The following is a 22,582-nucleotide window of genomic DNA, read 5'->3' as shown; positions in this document are numbered from 1 at the left end:
CGGAGGCGGTGCACTATGCCTTATCCTCCTCGAGATCAGCGGGAGTCGCCATACTGGTTAAAAAGCAAACTCCACTCACAGTGCAAAAAGAGATTAAAGATCCGGAGGGCAGGTATATTATCTTGGTTACTGCACTGCAGCAAGATATCACTGTTTATTGTAATGTTTATGCTCCCAACAATCCAAAGCTTCAGTTCTTCCGAGATATCCATAACCACCTGGTCCCATATGTGGACCACACAATCCTAATAGGAGGGGATTTTAATACCACTCGGGACGCCCAGCTGGATAGAAACCCTGCGCGCGAGCACACCTCTACTCAGGGCAATGGGATTTTGTTTCTTGAGTGTTCCCTTCAATTGGTAGATACATTGCGCACACTACACCCCACCGAGCAGGACTTCACACGTATTTCAGGAGCCCATGGGTCCAACTCCAGATTGGAATACTTCCTGTTGAGCACACATGCCTTCGCTAACTTACAAGATACGGGCATCAGTGATATAATCTTATCAGATCACACCCCAATTTGGGTCACCCTGGGGGGATGCGTGGTCGGCACATCAGGCTTCCACTGGCGTTATCCTTATTATCTAGCGGATGATACTCAATTCCAAGAATACCTGCGCGATAAATGGAAGGAGTTTCTGCAATTTAATAAGGAACATGTAGAGGACCCTATACTCTGTTGGTACACCGCAAAGGCAGTTCTTTGAAGAGATATCATTTCCTATACCTCTAGAAAGCGGAAAATGCTAGACAAGCAGCTCCTAACGTTGAGTGCCCAGCTCCACCAAGCCAAACGCGCCCTCATGTCAGCTCATTTTCGGGCTAATAGGGAAAGGTATCTAACTCTACAAAATGCTACTAACTCCTTAATCCATCAAAGAGCTAAAAAGAGTCTATTCTACTACCAATTCAAATGGTTTCTGTATAGTAATAAAACTGGGAAGCTTATGTCAAATTTAATAAGGGTGCATCGCGATTCAAGACACATTGCCTCTCTGCGTACCCATACCGGTCACGTGGCCTCTGACACACCTACCATTTTACAAACCTTTCAGGAATTTTACTCACAACTTTATAGAGCAGAACCTGGTGACTCAGAGGCCATGCACAAGTTCTACACTAAAGTGGAAATGCCGAGTATCACACGAGCAACAATGGAGGTTAAACAAACCTATAACAGTCGATGAAGTTAGAGAGGCTATCACAGACACCAAAAGGTTCAAAGCCCCAGGTCCCGATGGCTTCATATCAGAATTTTATCGTACCCTAAAAGACTCTGTTACACCCCTTTTCACTAACACTTTCAATGAGTTGATTACCCAAGGTTCATATCCCCCCCATACTAATTCTGCCAACATTGTGCTCCTTCCTAAGCCAGGCAAGGATCAGTTGAGCGCCTCTTCATACTGCCCCATCTCATTGCTAAACCAAGATCAAAAGCTCTTAGCCAAGGTGTTAGCGGAGCGCCTGGCGGTCCTACTTCCTACACTGTGGTGCCAGGTCAGGTGGGGTTTGTTCGAAAATGGTATGGCCTCACAAATATTAGGAAAACCCTAGCGGCCATGGATCTCTGTACACAAGTAGGGGAAACATATCTAGTGGTGAGTTTTGATGCCGAGAAGGCATTCGATAGAGTGGAATGGGATTACTTGTTTCATACCCTTAACTCTATAGGAATTGATGGGTTTTTCAATGATGTGATACGTATGCTATACAATGGCCCCACCGCTACCATAGTCGCAAATGGATTGCAATTGGCTGCATTTGAGGTGGGAAGAGGCATGAGACAGGGATGTCCTCTATTGCCCCTGATCTTTTTGTTACAATTAGAACCCCTCTTGCGGGCCATATAACGGACCCGTGAGATACGGGGGGTCCACTTCCAAACTGAAACCTTCAAATATGCGGCCTTTGCAGATGATATCCTAGTCTCCTTAACGCAACCCAGGTCCACCTTGCCTTCCTTATTGTGCCTTTTCCAAGAGTTTGGGTCCTTTTCCGGTTTAAAGCTTAAAGTGGATAAATCAGAAGCATTAGCTTATCCAGCAATCTTCCAAGAACAATGGGAGGGCCAGATTCCCCTTGCTTGGGCCAAAGAGACCCTAAAATACCTGGCAGTGCACATTTCTACGCAGCTCACCCACCTGTACTCCCTAAATATAACCCCACTTCTCACACGAGCTCCAGAACTGCTTAAACATTGGCACTCGCTCCCTCTTTCCTTAGGGGAATGAATTAACTTGTTTAAAATGACTATTCTGCCCAAGTGGCTATATATTCTTCAAAAACCTCCTCTAACACTCAAACGCAAAAACTTGGCTCTCTTGGAAAGGGTGTTACGTTTCTTTATTTGGCAAGGGAAATGGGCAAGGATTCCACTTCTCTGTCTGAGGGAGCCCTGGAGAAAGGGGAAGATGGGGATCCTGGATTTGGGGGTGTATAACTTGGCCTGTAATATTAGAATAATCCGTGACTGGATTTTGGGACAGTGCCAGTTTGTGGATATCTCAGCAGAACGCACTTTGCTCCACCCCTTAGACCCTCGCTATGCTGTACAAGCTTCCCGAAAGTCCAGTTGCCCCCCATGCTACAGGTATTGCTCTCTCCTATTCGGCACACATGGATGGTGTTCACAAAAAGTTGGGGCTTATAGCGACGAGTGCCTATTTGTTGCCGATAATGGGGAATCCAGATTTCCAACCGGGCTCCCTGTGGCTTGGATGGTGAGGTGTTTGTGCGTGGTGTGGAGTATCACATGCTGTGAGTTTGAATCCAGCTTTGGGAAACAGAGCGGGAAGTTGAAAGTGGGTACTAGTCAGACTTTTCATGAAGTTAGCATGTAGCACATTTAAAACTAATTGGAGAAAGTTCTTTTTCACTCAACGCACAATTAAACTCTGGAATTTGTTGCCAGAGGATGTGGTTAGTGCAGTTAGTGTAGCTGTGTTTAAACAAGGATTGGATAAGTTCTTGGAGGAGAAGTCCATTTCCTGCTATTAATTAAGTTGACTTAGAAAATAGCCACTACTATTACTAGCAATGGTAACATGGAATAGACTTAGGTTTTGGGTACTTGCCAGGTTCTTATGGCCTGAATTGGCCACTGTTGGAAACAGGATGCTGGGCTTGATGGACCCTTGGTCTGACCCAGTATGGCATGTTCTTATGTTCTTAATCTGCTGGCCTGCGGGCCTGGGTCAGCCGGGGGATTACACATGTTTTGGATGGAGATGGCACAGTGATGCCTCTAAGGGAACTGATAGATTATTATGAGTTAACTGGGGTTCATGAGTTCTCCTATTTGCAAATTAAACATTATATTGCTTCACTCCCAATGGCCTCAGTACAGCCGGCAAATTTTAAGATGTTAGAGACCTCTTTACAGTTATCCACGGACCGTCCACCCTCCATGTCCTACTATTACAAATATATCAGATACCGAAACTGCGTGGACCCAAGCCTAATACTGGCTGATCGATGGAATGCTGAAGGACAGGTCCAGGTTACTGAAATTTTAATTCGTTCTTGTTTCCAAAAAACACTCCAGGTGACTCCCAACATGTATTTTCATGAAATGCAGTTTAGGTTTTTGTGGCGGGCGTATATCTCCACTAAGGTAGCGTATCAGTCCCATCTCATATCCTCGCCCACTTGTGGGTAATGTGATAAGGCAGAGGGAACGCTTATCCACCTGTTTTGGAGATGCATGCACATTAGACGATACGGGGGGCACATTATTCAATACCTGGCAGACTTGTTAGGCATAGCAGTAACTCCGTCACCTCTTCTGATACTGTTTGATTGGATCCCGTCGTCCCTCATACGAGGAAGGGGCTCTCGTTTGTTCTTTCGCAAAGCCTGCTACGTGGGCAAAAAAACTAATCCTGCTGCACTGGAAAAACCTGACGCCACCATCCTTTTTGGAATGGTGCAACCACCTACAGTGGCTCTTGGGGATGGAAAGTAGAATTTCTTGGACCTCGCCGAGACATCGGGGCAACTTCCTGCAAACCTGTCGGATATACCTTCAGTCTCTGTCGCACCACTCCAGAAGCCTGGTCCTAAATGGCTGAGGAGGGGTCTGGACATAATTGGTAAAACAGTGCACTAATCCTTGAACACAGGGAAGGGGGGAGAGGGGGGAGTCGAGGGGAGCAACGACTTTGCTAGGGTCAGGGGGAGGAAAGGCAGTGAGGAAGGGGGAAGGGATTAGCTCCAGGATGGGGTAATGGGGAAGCACAGTTGATTGTATTAACGAAAACACCCCACTTGCCATGTTTGTTATGTTGGACAGTGGGATCACGCAAGAGTCACGGTGCTCCCGCTGTACCCTTTGTTGTTTGTCTGTTTGTTTTTTGCAACGCAATAAAAATTGTTTAAACTAAAACTAATCAGAGAAAATTATTTTTCACTCAACCCTCAATTAAACTCTGGAATTTGTTGCCAGGGGGGTGTGGTTAGTGCAGTTAGTGTAGCTGGGTTTAAAAAAGGTTTGGATAAGTTCTTGGAGGAGAAGTCCATTACCTGCTATTAATCAAGTTGACTTAGAAAATAGCCACTGCTATTACTAGCAACAGTAACATGGAATAGACTTAGTTTTTGGGTACTTGCCAGGTTCTTATGGCCTGGATTGGCCACTGTTGGAAACAGGATGCTGGGCTTGATGGACCCTTGGTCTGACCCAGTATGGCATGTTCTCATGTTCTTATGATCAGTACATGGGGACCAGAGGACAAGTCTGTGTTGGTTGGATGAAGAAGAAGGTAGCAGCAGCAGGAGCTGAACAGATGAAGATAGAGGCTCTCGGGTTGATGTCTGAAGGCAGGAAAGAGGAGAATTCTGGAGTCAGGTGTGAGGAGAGACAGTGGGGTAGACTTTCAAAGGGGTACGCGCGTAACCCCTGAAAAGCTACCCAAACCCCCCTGTGTGCGCCGAGCCTATCTTGCATAGGCTCGGCGGCGTGCGCAAGCCCCGGGACGCGCGTAAGTCCCAGGGCTTTCCTGGGGGGGGGGGGGGGGCGTGTCGCGGCCGGCGCGTCATCGGGGGCGTTCCGGGGGCGTGGCCGCGGCCTCTGGACCATAGCGCGCCAGCAACCGGCCCAGCGTGCGCAAATTACGCCTGCCTTGGGCAGGCGTAACTTTCGCGATAAAGGTGGGGGGTAATTAGTTAGGGCTGGGGGGCGGGTTAGTTAGGGGAAGGGAGGGGAAGGTGCGGGGGGTGGAGGGAACGGAGGCAGGCTGCGCGGCTCGGCACGCAGCCTGCCCCAGCGCCGACCCCAGATTTTAAAAGTTAAGCGCGGCTACGCACGTATCTATTAAAACCCGGTGTACTTTTGTCTGCACCTGGTGCGCGAACAAAGGTTCGCGCGGGCGTACTTTTATAAAATCTATCCCAGTGTGTGGAAGTGTGAGAGAAAGCCTGGGAGAGAGCTTGTAGATATTTGTGAGTGCATGGGTGTACACGTGTGAAAATATGTGCATGTTTGTGTGTGTAAGATACGCGCGTACCCCCTGAAAACCTGCTCCAGGTTCCCCCTGCACGCGCCAAGCCTATGTTGAAGTCCCGGGGCTTTCCTGGGGGGGGCGTATCGGGGGGCATGTCGTGGCGGCGCATCATCCGGGGGCGGGGCCGCGGGCGTGGTTCCGGCCCAGGACGTGGCTGCGGCCTCCGGACCAGCCCCCGGACCGGAACATGGCACGCCGGCAGCTGGCCCGGCGCACGCAAGTTACACCTGCCTCAGGCAGGCGTAACTTTTGCAATAAAGGTGGGGGGGTTAGATAGGGCTGGGGGGGTGGGTTAGGTAGGGGAAGAGAGGGGAAGGTGCGGGGGGTGGAAGGCTGTGCAAAATCGGCGCGCGCAGGCTGCCGATTTTGCACAGCCTTGCGCGCGCCGACCCCGGATTTTAAAGGATCCGCACGGCTACGTGCGTATCTATTAAAATCCGGCGTACTCTTGTTTGCGCCTGGTGCGCGAACAAAAGTACGCGCGGGTGTACTTTTTTAAAATCTACTCCATAGTGTGCATGGATTTCAGTAAGGCTTTTCACACAGCTCCTCTTCGGCCCCTTACAAATAAACTGAGTACCCTTGATATGGCCCTAAAGTGACTGACTAGCTTAGAAAATGGTTAAGGGGAAGTGACAAAGAATAATGGTAAATGGAGTTCACTCCAATGAGAGGAGCATTATTAGCTGTGTGCCGCAGGGATCGGTCCTTGGACTGGTTTTTTAAAAAAATATTTTCGTGCATGACATTGTGGAAGGATTGTAGAGAAAGGTTTATTTATTTGTAGATGGTAACAAAATCTGCAACAGGGTAGATAGCCAGCAAGGTGTGGAAAACATGAATAGAGATCTAGTGAAGCTTGAGGCAGAATCTAGAGTCTAGCAGCTACAATTTAATGCTAAAAATTGCAGAGACATAAATTTGGGTTGCAAAAACTCAAGGGAGAGGGTACGTATAGAGCAGGGCTTCTCAAACCTATCCTGGGGACCACACAGCCAGTGGGTTTTCAGGCTATCCAGAATGAAGATGCACACACGCTCTAAAAAAAACACACATGCGCTCTCAAACACACACATGCGCCCTCTCTCTCACCCACATACATACATGCTCCCTCTCTGATATACACACACATACACGCTTCCTCTCATAGATACATGCTCTTCAAACACATAGTTCTTCTCTCATACACACATGCATTCATACACATATACATGCTCCCTCTCTCACACATACATGCTCCCTTTCTCATACTCCCTCTCATACACATGCTCTCTCACACACATATGCTTTCTCTCTCTTACACATTCTGTCTCTCATTCACATGCTCCCTCACACACACATGCTCTCACCACACTCCCTCCCTCACATAAACTCTTCCTTTCTGTCAATCACACATGCTCACACATACACACACAAGTTCCCTATCTCTCAAAAACATATGCTCTCTCACATACAGGCTCCCTCTCTCATATACACATTCTCATGCTCTCACGCAAACACACATGCTCTCTCTCTCTCATTCTCACACACAAGCTCCCATTCTCTCATTCACACAGGCTCTCTCTTATTCACACCCCCTCTCACTCGGTCTCCTCCTCACTCAGCTTGCCAGTGGCCCCCAGCCTGCTTCACTGTTCTGCCGCCAGCAAGATGGGGTGCACCAGTGGCCCAGTAGCCTGCTTCGTTCTTCTACCCCCACCGGTCTTTTGGGCTTCCTTCGCTCTTCCGTCACCGCAGAATGGGGCTCGGCGGTGGCCTATCAGGCTTCTTCTTGGCGCAGGTTTTTCCATCTTCTCCCACAGCTCGCGGACCCCCTATTATGGTCTGGCAGACCACAGGTTGGGAACCATTGATCCATGAACCACAGGTTGGGAACCACTGATCTAAAGCAATATTTCTTCACAGAGAAGGCAGTCAGTATCTGTCTTGTTATATGAGTTTTATATTTTTGCTTTATAGTAAGGTGAATTGAACATAATCTGTAATTTTATGTATGTTTTTATACAATGGTTTGAATGATTTTTAATGATACATAAATGCTATTAAATAAATAAATAAAAGACAGTATCTGAATTCAAGAAAGCATGAGACAAACACAGATGATTTCTAAACGAGTGGTGGGGATTGTAAACCTGAACAATTAGTGTGAATGGGTAGATTAGATATGCCATATGGTCTTTCTCCGTCATCCATGTTTGCACACTTGTGTGTGCATGTATGTGAGTGACACTGTATGCATGTGAGAAAGTCTGCATGCACCCTTCTACCCTGCTAATAATCTCTGCTGATCTCAAGTTGACCAGAACTCACAATCTTCCCAGGGATGTAAAGATCTTTACACTGTTTTGTGAGAAGGTTGGAAAATCTCCACAACTTTAAAGTTTTCCTTTAAGTGCTGGTGTCCTGTACACAAGAGGGCAAAGAAGAATGTCTTACCTGATCAGAAACCAGGGCAGACATTTCCCTCCGAATTCTGCAACTGCAGGGATGGATTCAGGCTGTTCCTGATCAGCTGGTGAGAAAAACAAATAGTAGAGGAGGAGGTGGGGCTAATTCCCGAGGGTCTCAGATAAAGTCCCGTCGACAGATCTCGGCTGAGCCTTGCAGGAATTTCCAGTTGTGGGGAGGCAAACATGTTCTGTTTTTATTCTGAGTCTTTCCTGCTCTTTGCAGCCCGCAGTCAGATAGGAGAAAAATAGAAAGCTGACGTCCCGTCTTGACGACATGCTGCTTCCCCCAGTGCATGCTGGGGATATCCTTTCTCCTTAAGGTGGATGTGCATTGTACATTGTGCAAAGATAGAGTTAGAGCAATACAGGCATGGCAGCAAGAAACCCATTCTGCTATTCATACAGTATGCATAACCAGGATTAAAGGATGTGAAATCACAATGCATCCATAAATAAAACAACAAGATTTTTTCTTTTATACCGACATTTGATCTCAATTGAGATATCACACTGGGTACTGTAGGTATTTCTCTATCCCCAGAGGGCTTACAATCTAAGTTTTTGTACCTGAGGCAATGGAGGGTAAAGTGACTTGCCCAAGGTCACAAGGGGCGACAGCAGGACTTGAACCCTGGTCTGTAGTCCACTGCTCTAACCACTAGGCTGTTCCTCCTCCCACGATACAGCATTAGAATGGATTTTATTTTGCATTTATTGGAAAATGCTTTGATTTTATTGGGAAAGGCGGTTTAATAAGATAAATAAACTAAACTTAGAAATGGTCCCATGCTGGATCAGACCAAGGTCCATCAAGCTCAGCATCCTGACCTTGCCAATTCCATTCAGGGTCACAAGTATCCAGCAGCTCCCAAAATGCAGATCTATTTCTTATTAGTTACCATCCCTGGGAACTTTTGAGCAGCCAATCCGGTTTTGAGGATATCCACAATAAATATGCATGAAATAAAATCTGCATTCTCTGGAGGCAGTGCATGCTGATTTATGGTGTCTTTATATGTTTTTGTTTTGGGCCCCTACCAGTGTTCTTTGATTTTGGATTTGTATCTAAATGGTAGTCTGTATGTTTTGTGAATTATTGAAGAGTTATATTAAATTGTGGTTTTGATATGTTATAATTATTTAATAGCATTTGTAATAATGTGTTTATCAATTTTTGTTTAATTATGTATGGCTTATTTGCTAGTTATTTAAGATGTATAGTTGTACGTTAAACCAAGGGTTTTTTTTAATTACCAAGTTTTATTAGACTAAAGGAATATATATACATTTCTACAAGATATCAAACAGGATACTGAACTACTCAGGATATTAATCCCCACAAAATACCACATATAAAAAAGAAAGAACCTCTTGCATTCTCTCCACTTTTTCTCTTCCCACTGTATCCCAAGTCTCACTCATGTGAAGAAATGCATCTGGGCTGGGGAGCATTGCCAGTCTTAAAGGGGAGGTATCCATTGCATCCAGACTACTGCTACCATCTCCTCTATTCCACTTCCACTCTTCTGCTGGGTTCATTCCCTCCTGGGGGAGCAAATTCCACCTCTCAATCCACTGCTGGGGTCCATGCTCTCTCTACAGGACCTGGTGCCTCCTGATCTGCTGCTGAGGTCGGCGTGTCTTTCAGGGGTCATGCTTATATCCCGCATTGCCTCTTACCAACTCTATATGACCCAGTACAACAGGGTCCTCTTTAAACAAATACAGGACTTTGCTGAGTCCTTGCCTCAGCAGTCTCAAGAGCAATTACCTGCCCTGGCTCAAAAAGGATAGGAAGCGGGCAAGCATGAAATAAGATCAGCATATGACATTTTTGACACCTCTTCCAGGGTATCAGTAACAGCTATTTCTGCGAGGAGGTGGGCCTGGCTAAAGTCTTCGGACCTACAACCTGAGGTCCAGGACAGACTATCTGACTTGCCTTGCACTGGTGACAATCTTTTTGGTGAACAGATACAAGAAGTAGTGGCACAGCTCAAAGATCACCATGAGACTCTTCGCCAACTCTCCTTGTTGCCTTCTGAATATCGTGCTAAGCAAACATTCAGAAAGGATCCCAAAAAGTCTTTCTACCACCAAGGGAAATCTTATCCTCCACCGTCCAAAGGTCGCTCTACTAAGTCTTACCAGAAAGGCCAGTCCAGGCAACCTCGCAGGCAAAAAACACAAACAACCTCTCAGCCAGGTCCAGCCTCTGGTTTTTGACTCTTCCCTAGAGAGCAGCACTCAGCCTCCACTATTGCATGTACCAGTGGGAGGTTGATTGTGCCACTTCAGCAACATCTGGCACACAATCACCTCAGACCAGTGGGTGCTTACCATAGTCACTCAAGGTTATCACCTTAACTTTCTCTCCATCCCGCTGGATTCCCCACCTCGGCTGATGTGGGGAACATCCGATCACTCACCACTCATGGATCAGGAAGTCTCCCTCCTCCTCTGATCCAGAGCAATTGAACCAGTGTCCTACTCCCAATAGGCCACGGATTCTATTCTCGGTACTTTCTAATCCCAAAAACGTTAGGTGGCGTTTGCCCGATACTAGACTTTCGCACCTTAAACAAGTACCTACAAAGAGAAAAGTTGAAGATGGTAACCTTGGGTTCCCTCCTTCCCCTTCTGCAAAGGGAAGACTGGTTCTGCTCTCTAGACCTCCAGGACGCTTACACACACATTGCAACAACTCCGTCTCATCGCAAATTTCTGCGATTCCTGGTAGGCCCGTTCGGCCTGGCATTTGCACCATGAGTCTTCACCAAGTGCCTCGTAGTAGTAGCAGCATTCCTCAGAACTCAAGGTGTCCACGACTACCCTTACATCGACGACTGGTTGATCAGGGCTTCCACCCAGCAAGCTGCTCTTATGTCCCTACGTCTCAACTTGCATATCCTGATCTCCCTAGGGTTTCTCATCAATTACCCAAAGTCCAACTTAGTCCCATCACAAACCCTGTTGTTCATAGGAGCAGACTTGGACACCTTCAAAGCAAAAGCATTTCTTCCTTGAGAAAGAGCTCTCACTCTCACTTCTCTCGCCCATCAACTGCAGTCTTGAAAACGCTCAACTGCACGTCACTTCCTAGTGTTGCTAGGACACAGGGCATCCTCGGTAGGTCACTCCAATGGCTCGTCTTGCCATGAGAGTCATGCAGTGGACTCTAAGGTCACAGTGGATTCAGTCATCTCAACCAATGTCAGCCGCTGACCACATCACCAACCCACTTCACCTATCTCTGGCTTGGTGGAAGAATCAGTCCAATCTCCTCCAAGGCCTTCCTTTCCAGGCTCCAGATCCTCAAATAACCCTTACAACCGATGCCTCCAACATTGGCTGGGGAGCACATATTGCCAATTTACAAACTCAAGGCACTTGGTCTACAGAGGAAACCAAACACCAAATAAATTTCCTAGAGCTACGAGCAATCAGATATGCTCTCAGGGTGTGTTATAATTAGTGAGGTTTGGGTGGACCCTTGAACACTGTGGCAGTTGACCACGTCCACAGGGGAAGTCCCGTGAGGGGCCACAGGTCAGGCTCCGCTTAGGACACACAAACACAAAGATTGATCTTTTATTAGACAATGTGGTGAAGCCACCAGAGGTGGCAGTGGTGAGCAGCAGAAGTAGCCCGGCTGGGCTAGTATCCCTCAGGTGCTGGAACAGCGACTCCACTGGTAGCAGTGCTGTAGTGGAAAGAACTGAGAATGATGAGTACAGTGGAATATGCACAAGCCCCCAGTATGGAGAACCCCAGGATAGGGAGAGCAGGTCCTCGAGGAGCGAGTACCTGATCCCTGAGAGCTGAGAGGCTAGAAGGTAATGTACTCCCACAGCTGTTCCACATAGGAGATGGCACTAGGGCTGGAACGGAGACAGGCCCTGGAGGAGCGAGTACCAGGTTCCAGGGAAGAGCTCTGAGGTGAAGATGGTAGTACTCACTGGTGTTGAAGATAGCGAATCCTTCCAGGCAGAAGGGAAGGTAGGAGCAGGTAGCGAGTCAGGGAACATGGACCCTCGAGGAGTGAGTATTGGTTTCCTGATAGCAACCTGAAAAACAAGTGAGGCCCCAGAGGAGCAGGTACCCCGTTAGCGTTAAGAGTCCAATGGAAAATTGGAGAGGCAGAGTAGCTGGATACGGAGAGCGAATCCCATCCATAAGAATCCCCCTTCTAACTCAAAGGCTAGTAAACATCGTAGGCTTTAAATATCCGGGCAGCGTGACGTCATCATAGGGGGACGCCCCTGAGGTTCGTGCCAAGTAGGAAATAAGAGGGCTGCGCAGCATGCGCGCCCTAAGGTACCATCAGAGCATGGCGGGAAGCAGCGGTCAAGCTGGTCTGGGGACGCCGGAGAGGACGGCAGGCAGACGCCGCGGAGGCTAGGCGTCCATCCACAGTGAGAGGAGGTGCAAAGAAAGAAAGGTAGACGGAGTGAAGTTGTAGGGAAGGGACGGTTGCAACAGGGTGTTTCAGGATCGCCTTTCCAACCAGGTCATCCTGATTCAGACAGACAACCAGGTGGCCATGTGGTACATCAACAAACAAGGAGGAACGGGCTCCTACCTCCTGTGTCAGGAAGCTGCACAGATATGGGCGGAGGCCCTTTCCCACTCAATGTACCTCAAGGCCAACTACCTGCTGGGAGTGGACAATGTGTTGGCAGACAAGCTGAGTCGCACCTTTCAGCCACACAAGTGGTCCCTCAACCCCTCAGTAGCGGACTCAATATTCCAACGTTGGGGTTACCCTCTCATAGACCTCTTTGCATCACCTCAAAACCGCAAAGTGGAGAACTTTTGCTCTCTCACTCACAGTCAACACTCACTACCAAGAGATGCGTTCTCCCTCTCATGGGCAACCGGTCTCCTATATGCATTCCCTCCACTTCCACTTCTCACAAAGACTCTCGTGAAGTTACGTCAGGACAAGGGAAGCATGATCCTGATAGCCCCTCACTGGCCACGCCAGGTATGGTTTCCGATTCTTCAGGACCTCTCCATTCACAGGCACATACCCTTGGGGACGGACCCGCTTCTGGTCACTCAAAACGACGGGTGCCTACGCCACCCCAATCTTCAGGTGTTGTCCCTGACTGCCTGGATGCTGAAAGGTTAATTCTTCAACCACTCAAACCTTTTGGAGCCAGTTTCCCATATCCTGATTGCTTCATGGAAGCCTTCCATGAGAAAATCTTATTTTTACAAATGGAACAGGTTTAGTCATGGTGTTCCTCACTGTCCCTTGATCCTTTTACTTGTTCCACCACGAAGTTTCTAGACTATCTCTGGCACTTGTCAGAATCAGGTCTAAAATGTTCTTCCATCAGGATGCAAGTCAGTGCGGTAGCTGCCTTCCATAAAGGTGTTGGGGATGTTCCTATTTCAGCACAACCCCTTGTAACACGTTTTCTGAAGGGTTTGCTCCACCTCAAACCTCTACTGCGCCCTCCGGCCCCTTCTTGGGACCTCAACCTGGTTTTGGGTCAGCTCATGAAACCATCATTCGAGCCTCTCCAATCCTGTGATCTTCACTATCTCACATGGAAAGTGATTTTTCTTTTGGCGATCACATCCGCTCGCAGAGTTAGTGAATTACAGGCCCTAGTTACCTATCCGCCTTACACTAAACTTCTGCACGATCGGGTAGTACTTCACACTCAACCTAGGTTTTTGCCTAAGGTAGTATCGGAGTTTCACATTAATCAATCCATTATACTACCCACCTTCTTTCCCAGGCCCCATTCTACTCCAGGAGAACAGGCTCTGCATACCCTTGACTGTAAACGGGCTCTAGCATTCTATCTAGACCGTACAGCTGCCCACAGGAAAAGCACTCAATTGTTTGTTTCCTTTGCTCCCATCAAATTGGGTCAACCTGTGGGTAAGCAGACTCTCTCCTCCTGGTTAGCAGACTGCATATCCTTTTGCTATCAGCAAGGAGGCATTCCACTTCAAGACTGTGTTAAAGCACACTCTGTCAGGGCCATGACAACTTCAGTAGTACACATACGCTCGGTGCCACTTCCTGATATTTGTAGGGCTGCTACCTGGAGTTTTCCATACCTTTACAGTCCATTATTGTTTAGACAAGGCTGGAAAACAAGATTCCATCTTCGGCCAGTCTGTCTTGTGCAACCTATTTGCAACTTGATGTACCAACACCCTTCTGTCTACCTGTTAGGGTTCAGGATGCCCTCTACCAAATTCCACCCCAGTTGTGCCTGTTGCACGCTTTTGGGTACATTTGGTGCTTTTCTCGGACATCCTCAGCTTGGTACTCACCCATATGTGAGGACTACCATCCTGCTTGTCCTGTGAGAAAGCAGAGGTTGATTTCCTGTAACAGGTGCTCTCACAGGAGAGCAGGATGGTAGTCCTCACGAAACCTGCCCGCCACCCCGTGGTGTTGGGTTCGTTATGTTTTCTTATTTTATTTTTTGGCACTTACTATAGTTTTTAAACAAGACTGAAGGGGGACCCCTGCTGGTTGCAGGGTTAGTGCCATCCTGGGCATGCCCAGTAGGTGCCAGTCAAAGTTCTAGAAACTTTGACAAAAGTGTTCCGTGATTGGGCTCCATCCTTGATGTCACCCATATGTGAGGACTAACAACCTGCTGTCCTGTGAGAACACCTGTTACAGGTAAGCAACTTCTGCTTTTTGATGAGGCTATTATCTAGTACCCCCAATGTAAAAATCACAGTGAGCCTAATTCACACATTTTAACCCTCAAAAATTAACTCCATCCCCGGAGCTGGCATTCAGTCTTGAGGTGCCCCAAGCCCTGAACAGAAAAACAGAAAATACTGCTTTTCTATGGTTCCCCTGACTTAATATCATTGGGGTAGATTTTCAAATAGCGCAAATTGGCCTACTTTTGCTGGCGCATCAGGCGCAAGCAAAAGTAAGCTGGATTTTAGTAGATACGCGCGGAGCCGCGCGTATCTGCTAAAAACCTGGATCGGCGCGCGCAAGGCTATTGATTTTGTATAGCTGGCGCGTGCCGAGCCGCGCAGCCTACCCCCGTTCCCTCCGAGGCCGCTCCGAAATCGGAGCGGCCTCGGAGGGAACTTCCTTTTGCCCTCCCCTCACCTTCCCCTCCCTTCCCCTACCTAACCCACCCACCCGGCCCTGTCTAAGCCCCCCCCTTACCTTTGTCGGGGGATTTACGCCTCCCGGAGGGAGGCGTAAATCCCCGCGCGCCAGTGGGCCCCTTGCGCGCCGGGACGCGACCTGGGGGCGGGTACGGAGGGCGCGGCCATGCCCCCGGACCGCCCCGGGCTGTAGCCACGCCCCCGTACCCGCCCCAAAACGCTGCCGACACGCCCCCTAAACGCCGCGACGACTGGGCCCGCCCCCGACACGCCCCCGACACGCCCCCCTCGGAGAACCCCGGGACTTACGCGAGTCCCAGGGCTCTGCGCGCGCCGGTAGGCCTATGTAAAATAGGCGCACCAGCACGCAGGGCCCTGCTCGCCTAAATCCGCCCGGATTTGGGCGGATTTAGGTGAGCAGGGCTCTGAAAATCCGCCCCATTGTGACATTATGTTAGAGGAATCACAGAAAGCTGCACAATGAGAAAAAAAAAAGTCTTGACGGCGGTCAGGTTAGGAAAACGGATACTCAATTTACGAGCATCAATTTTCCTAATCTGTGGCTGTGCACGGGTTAGGAAAACGGACGCTCGAAAAATTGAGCTTCTTTTTTCCTAACCCCTGCACAGCTCCTGGGTGCCCGATTCAGAGGAGATGCTAGGGATGCACAGTTTTCCCTAGTGCCTCCCTTTTAATGCCACAGCTCATCTGCCAACTGCATTGCGCACCTGGGAGAGGTGGAAGGGCACGCGTTAGGAAAGAGGGCGCACAGCCATGAGTGCCCGTTTTTTGAACAACGATATTGCATAGACCTGAAAGTGTGGGAAACAGTAATAATAAATATTTCTGACGTATACATATCCACCTTGAACCCAGCCACACTTCCATATTCTTGATGTTTCCTGATTAGTAAAGGAAAAGAAACAACAGGGTCTGTCAGTGAAAAAGATATCTTCGGCAAAAAATGAAAATTGAAACTCATTTTGGGCTAGCTGGATGCCTCTAATGTCCTCATTAGATCTCACTCGAGCCAAGCTGTGAAAGGTTCCATCACTAAAGCAAACTACAGCAAGGACAGAGCAAACTCCTTTCCAGTTCCTCTACTGAGCCAGAAGACATCAGAGTAGCTGCCATTGACTGTGGCTCAAGTCTCACAGAGCCTAATATAATCGATGCACCCATGTTAAAAAATTAACCCTCAGCCCCATTTTATGCAACATTTTAAAGATAAAAACCAATACATGCAGTCAGATGCCTTCTCTGCATCTATTGCAAGCAACAGTGAGGGAACTCATCCTTTCTGAGCTGACAAAATTAAATTAAAGACCCTCTTAATGTTATCAGAGGTCTGGCAGTGACGAATAAATCCAGACTGATATGGATGGATTAGCCAATCTATTTACTAATATTTTTTTCCAAAATCTTAGCATCAATATTTAACAAAGAAATCGGCCTGTAAGACCCACAAACCTATCTTTTCCTTCTTTCAGCAGAATTATCCTACCAGTTACTCGCATAGATGGTGTTCCCTGTAATAAATAATTGAACTAATTCATAAATTGCTTGTAGATATGAGCCCTCCTGGAAACTTATGTGCCTTGAGAGTTTTTACCATCAGATGAAGCTCAATGTCTGCAATTTCAGCATCTAATTTGACTTGCCACTCCTGTCTCAGGGAAGGCATAGTAACCTCTTTCTACAAATCATCCACGTGACCTTCAGGAACAGAACCAGCAGAGGCATTTAGATCTTGATAAAACTTCCTAAATTTCTGGAGAGTCTCCACTGGATCGAAGACCAGCTTACCTTCTCATCTCACATTTGGGTAATTTTTTGTGCCATTTAAGAGCTAGCTTGGAGGATGAAAAATAAAAAGAAAATAATAATAATACTAGTACTTACTTTCCTCTCTCTTTCCCCAAAGCTGGATTCAAACTCTCAGCCATTGATACTAAAGGCACAAACACATTAGTGGCCAAGCCATAGCCTCATACAAAAATGCTCTGAGCCTTACCTAATATAAAACAAGGGCCCACAAATTCAAACTAGGAAAAAGGAGGACAGCAGCTGAAATTGATATTCTAGACTAGCTCAACTGCATTCTGTGCAATACCGGGAAAAAGAAACAGAAATGCATTTCCTCCAGAACCGAGCAAAATGCAAAGACAGAAGAAATGCTCTTCTCTCCTCCTGTCTTCCCTACACCTGTCTCAGTCATTGGGACTTACCTTTTACTCCTTTACCTTTCTCTCCACTGAGTAAAATGTCACTCCTTTCTATCCCTCACTAACCCTCCAGTCCTGTCTCTCTCTTTTCACCTGTCTATCAGCTTTCCATCTCCAGCTCCCACTCTCACCCCCAGCTGAGCCCTCCCATTTCCTCCTGATTCAACCACAGAGGTATTTATCTATGGATCCCCACAAGGTTCAAACTTGTGCCGTGAGATCCACACGGGCCCGCAGAGTTGTAGAAGGGCTTGATCGAAGCCCGCAGGGCTCCCTAGATTCAGTGTTCCACGGTTCAAACAAGGGATGTTTCAGCGTGGGGCTGCAGGTGGATGGAGGTGCTGGTGTTTAAGGTGCAGCACGAGAGGCTTAGAGGTGTGCTTGGGGCAGGGGAAGAAAGGGACTGAGGAGGGAGAGAAGAAGAAAATGAGAGGAGGGCTGGTGTGGCTTGACAGAATCTAAAGCCGGTGGTGTATGGTGCATCCCCTTTTCAAAGGCGGGGATGTGCATGCACAACTTTGCAGTATAGACTTGACTCCCCTGCTCTCAGGTGCTGTGCAGGTAGCTAGGTCTTTAGGATCTTTCCCAAAACAGCTGACAACTGTGGTTCGAGAGCTGGGAGTTCATGTGAGCTGCTGAAACTCAGGTGCACGCTGAGCGCTAGAAGTGGGATTGGAACCTGATGTGGCAGCTGGGGCCCTGCTGCAGGCTGACAAAGGCTTCCTGCTCTCTTCCCAGATGAGCGTTATGCTCTGTACTTGGGTGGTTTCCCTAATCCTACATTTGTCTCTGATTTCAGGAATGCTGTGTAGTCCTCTTTCCAGACTTGAAATGCTTGGAGACCCCTTCAGAAGTTATTATTGAGCAGCTTTTTGCTTACCTTAATTAAGCTGAAGAGGGCAAGGCCTGACAGGGCCTTCTAGTGGTGGATGTAGACACCATTACTATAACAGATTTGGGGGATGCTTGGGACACACATAGCCAGCTGTGGTGGGAACAGAGTTGAAAAGTGAGGTGAAAGACACAAGGGAGATAGAGGTCAAAGTTGGGCTGCACATAGGAATTTCTATGCACATCTAACCAAAGTGGACGAATCTCAACTGGACAGACCGGGTGGACCGTCATGATCTTTATCTGCCCTGCCATCATTTATTGTGATGCCTTGTTACCTCCAGCACAGGTGGCCTTCCACAGCATTATCACACTCTGCATTCCGCAGCCTCATCACACTCTCCACAATTCTGGAATGCAAAAGCTTCTCATGAGGCAGAAGGCAAACTTTGCTAAACATCTGACACTTTTTGGCAATACGGCCTGGGCTATGACAAGCCCACAGGAGGGAAATCTCTTCCTTCTCTCCTTTCTGTTTCACCTTGAAATTTCAGTTGGCAGAATCAAGCCCTCCCCTTGACCAAGGGGCATAGGGTGACCGCCAAAGTTGCTTGTGTACCACAAAACTTCCTACTGCTATGAGACCGATCCTCTCGGCTGCCTCCCCAGCCTGATAACATCCACCAAGGCGGGGCCCGAAACATCCCCTTTCACGGACTGACACGCGTGGCCTGGAGCCAGCCTTTTATGATGATGTCAGGCTGGGGGAAACCTGCTCTTACGAACTCGCCATACAAAACAAAATGTCCAATTCTGGGGGTCACCTCAGTAACGGAGACGCGTGGACACCATTCGCTGTCAGAAAATTTGGCAAGTCACACAAAAGCCTGCAAAAAAGACAGTCAGGACCCATATGGCAAACCTGCCCTACCGTAACACACTAACTCCCAAAACCGAAACACCAGCGACTGTACCTGAGAAGGGGCAATATTGCACCCTATTACACCACCTGTTGGAAAATCAGGATAAGCCAAACACATCCCTCATGAAACACTAATCCACACCTCCCATTGGAAAATCTGGACATGACGGATGAAATGACTAATACCCACTTTCAACTTCCCTCTCTGTTTCCTACAGCTGGATTCAAACTCACAGCCTTTGATATTCCAAACACCTTTCCTGCCAAGCTGGGCCACAAACACAGAACCCTTTGAGCCTTACCTAATATAAAACAAGGGCCCACAAATTCAAACTAGGAAAAAGGAGGACAGCAACTGAAATTGATATTCTAGACTAGCTCAAGTGCATTCTGTACAATACCGGGAAAAAGAAACAGAAATGCATTTCCTCCAGAACTGAGCAAAATGCAAAGATAGAAGAAATGCTCTTCTCTCCTCCTGTCTTCCCTACACCTGTCTCAGACATTGGGCCTTACCTTTTACTCCTTTACCTTTCTCTCCACTCAGTAAAATGTAAGAAAATTAGGTCTTACCTTCGATAATTTTCGTTCCTGTAGTACCAAGGATCAGTCCAGACTCCTGGAAACAGAGCAAAACTTGACAAGCTCTGCCATATATACTGGGGTGCCACCCACAGCCTGTCGGTATTACACAGTGTCAAAGCAGGACAATTCCCCCATATAAACCTACTATGTACATGAAGGTCAACCGGGGAACTTATGGGTCACAGCCCCCAACAAGAACCTGACCCAGGCAAACGAAAATTATCCAAGGTAAGACCTAATTTTCTTTTCCCTGTATGTACCGGATCAGTCCAAACTTCTGGGAATTACCAGAGCTCACTTCTTGGGTTGGGAAATGGAGAGGCCCACTCTCAACTCGCCTGCTCCGAAATTACCCTCCCTGGAATCCTGTACGTCCAGACGATAATGATGCGCGAACGTGTGCAACGATTTCCAGGTTGCTGCCCTACAGATCTCTGACGGGAAGATCTGATGGTACTCTGCCCAGGAAGCTGCCTGCGAACGCATGGAGTGCGCTTTCAGCCCCAAAGGGAGGGGTCGACCACTCAAAAGGTACGCAGAATTTATAGATTCCTTCAGCCAGCGTGAAATGGTTGTCTTAGATGCCATATTGCCCTTATTGGGGCCCTTCCAAAGTACAAAAAGGTGATCCGAGACTCAGAAACCATTAGTGACCTCCAGATAGCGTAAGAGGGCCCTACGCACATCCAACTTCTTCAATTCCTTGGAGGGTTTATCCGAACCTTCGAGATGGGCGAATGCTGGAAGTTCCACCGACTGATTCAGATGAAAAGCGGACACTACCTTGGGAAGGAACGAAGGGACAGTCCGGAGACTAACGCCCGACTCAGAGATCCGCAAGAAGGGTTCCCTACAGGATAGGGCCTGAAGCTCAGAGACTCTCCTAGCAGAGGTGATCTCCACCAAAAATACGACTTTCAAAGTCAGATCCTTCAGAGAGGCTCCCTTCAGGGGTTCGAACGGGGGCACACACAATGCCTTGAGAACCAAATTTAAGTTCCAGGAAGGACAAGGTACAGCAACCGGTGGACGCAGATGCATTGCTCCCTTCAGGAAATGGACCAGATCAGGGTGAGATGCCAACGGCCCCCCATTCACCAACCCATGCAAGGAACCAAGGGCCGCCACCTGTACTCGTAAAGAGCTACAAGACAGCCCCTTAGCCAAGCCCTCCTGGAGAAAAGCCAAGATATTGGGAATAGTCGCCTGAGTAGGCCGGATCGCTCAAGACACACACCATGCCTCAAAAACTTTCCACACGCGCATATATGATAGCGAAGTCGAGACCTTGCGCGACCGCAAGAGGGTGGTCACCACCACATCCGAATAACCTTTTCCTTTCAGACGGCGCCTCTCAAAAGCCATGCCGCTACATAAAAGTGATCTACCTGATCGAAACAGACGGGGCCCTGATGAAGAAGATTCGGTAACACCGGTAGCCGGAATGGCGCTTCCAATGACAGGTTGACGAGATCCGCGAACCACGGCCTTCGAGGCCACTCTGGAGCTACCAGGATGGCCTCCGTGGGATGACCCTCTATGCGACGAAGGACTTTGCCTATGAGAGGCCATGCAGGAAATACATACAGGAGGACTGACGTCGGCCAAGGAAGCACCAGGGCGTCCACCCCTTCCGCCCCTGGTTCCCTGCGATGGGCGAAGAAGCGGGGCACCTTGGTATTCTGAAAGGTCGCCATAAGATCCATGGCAAGCTGTCCCCACCTGTCACAAATGAGCTGAAAGGCGTCGTCTGCCAGTTCCCACTCTCCTGGGTCCAGTTGATGACGACTCAGAAAGTCCGTGTGAATGTTGTCTACCCCTGCGATATGAGACACGGCAATGCGGAGAAGATACCTCTCCGCCCATTGTATTAGGAGCTGGGCTTCTAAGGCTACCGGGCGACTCCGAGTCCCCCCCTGCCGATTGATATAGGCCACGATGGTCGCATTGTCAGACAGGACTCTGACCGATTTTCCCTGAACCAGGGGTAGAAAGGCCCATAATGCCAGATGCACTGTCCTGGTCTCCAAGCGGTTGATCGACCAGTGTGACTCGGATGGGGATCAGCGACCCTGCACAGACTGCCGTAAGCATACTGCCCCCCAGCCAGAGAGGCTCGCGTCTGTGGTGACCACTGTCCATTCCGAGGCCACAATCGAGACCCCCTGTAACAGATTGTCGGTTGCAACCACCAACTCAGACTGATGTCAGACCAGCCGTCAGAGGTAAGGGAAGCTGGAACTGCTCGGATACCAGGCTCCAGCGGGAAAGTAATGCCTACTGCAAGGGATACATGTGCGCAAAAGCCCACGGAACCAATTCCAGCGCAGAGGCCATGGAACCAATCAACTGTAGGTAGTCCCAGACTGTCGGTGGCTGCATTTGCAGAAAGGCCGTAACCTGTCCTCTTAACTTGCAACAGCGGTCCACAGAGAGGAAAACCTTGCCTTGTCGCATGTTGAATAATGCCCCCAAAAACTCCAGAGACTGTGAGGGTTGGAGGTGACTTTTGGTCGTATTGACTACCCAGCCGAGTGAGTGCAACAGTTGTAGGACTCGTCGAATTGCCGCCTGGCACAACTCCTCTGACTTTGCATGGATCAGCAAATCGTCCAGGTACGGATGGACTAACAGTCTCTCCCGGCGCAATTGGGCCGCCACCACCACCATTATCTTGGTGAAAGTTCTGGGAGCTGTCGCAAGCCCAAACGGTAACGCTTAGAACTGATAGTGTTTCCCCAGCACAAAGAATCGAAGGTACTTCTGATGCTCCTTCTGGATCCCGATGTGCAGATATGCCTCCGTGAGATCCAACGTAGCCAGAAACTCTCCCGGTCATACTGATGCAATCACAGATCTCAGGGTCTCCATGCGGAAGCGTGGATTCCAGAGACAACGATTGACCTCCTTCAGATCGAGAATGGGCCGGAAAGAGCCTTCTTTCTT

At 48.5% G+C, this 22,582-nt stretch overlaps 2 protein-coding genes across 5 annotated transcripts in view; both read right to left on the bottom strand.

The window, feature by feature from the left end:
- LOC115093012 (zinc finger protein 568-like) overlaps positions 1-8,268 on the bottom strand; it is a 54,732-nt gene extending 46,464 nt beyond the window's left edge. Inside the window, exons 1-2 of one of the 3 annotated variants that reach the window (XM_029604608.1) lie at positions 7,950-8,268; positions 4,621-4,824 (exon numbers count right to left, since the gene is read on the bottom strand). In XM_029604608.1, the coding sequence (XP_029460468.1) occupies positions 4,621-4,824; positions 7,950-7,973 (228 nt within the window). In that variant the 5' untranslated portion in view covers positions 7,974-8,268. The remainder of the gene's footprint in view (positions 1-4,620; positions 4,825-7,949) is intronic. The other 2 variants (XM_029604600.1, XM_029604617.1) reach the window with 2 other exon arrangements.
- The window catches only part of LOC115092963 (zinc finger protein 567-like), a 1,005,854-nt gene that overhangs the window by 406,313 nt on the left and 576,959 nt on the right, over positions 1-22,582 (bottom strand). The gene's annotated exons all lie outside the window — the stretch shown is intronic.

The sequence above is a fragment of the Rhinatrema bivittatum genome, chromosome 1 (assembly GCF_901001135.1).
Source record: "Rhinatrema bivittatum chromosome 1, aRhiBiv1.1, whole genome shotgun sequence".
Classification (NCBI taxonomy): domain Eukaryota; kingdom Metazoa; phylum Chordata; class Amphibia; order Gymnophiona; family Rhinatrematidae; genus Rhinatrema; species Rhinatrema bivittatum.
This window is presented reverse-complemented; position numbering and strand designations above follow the sequence as displayed.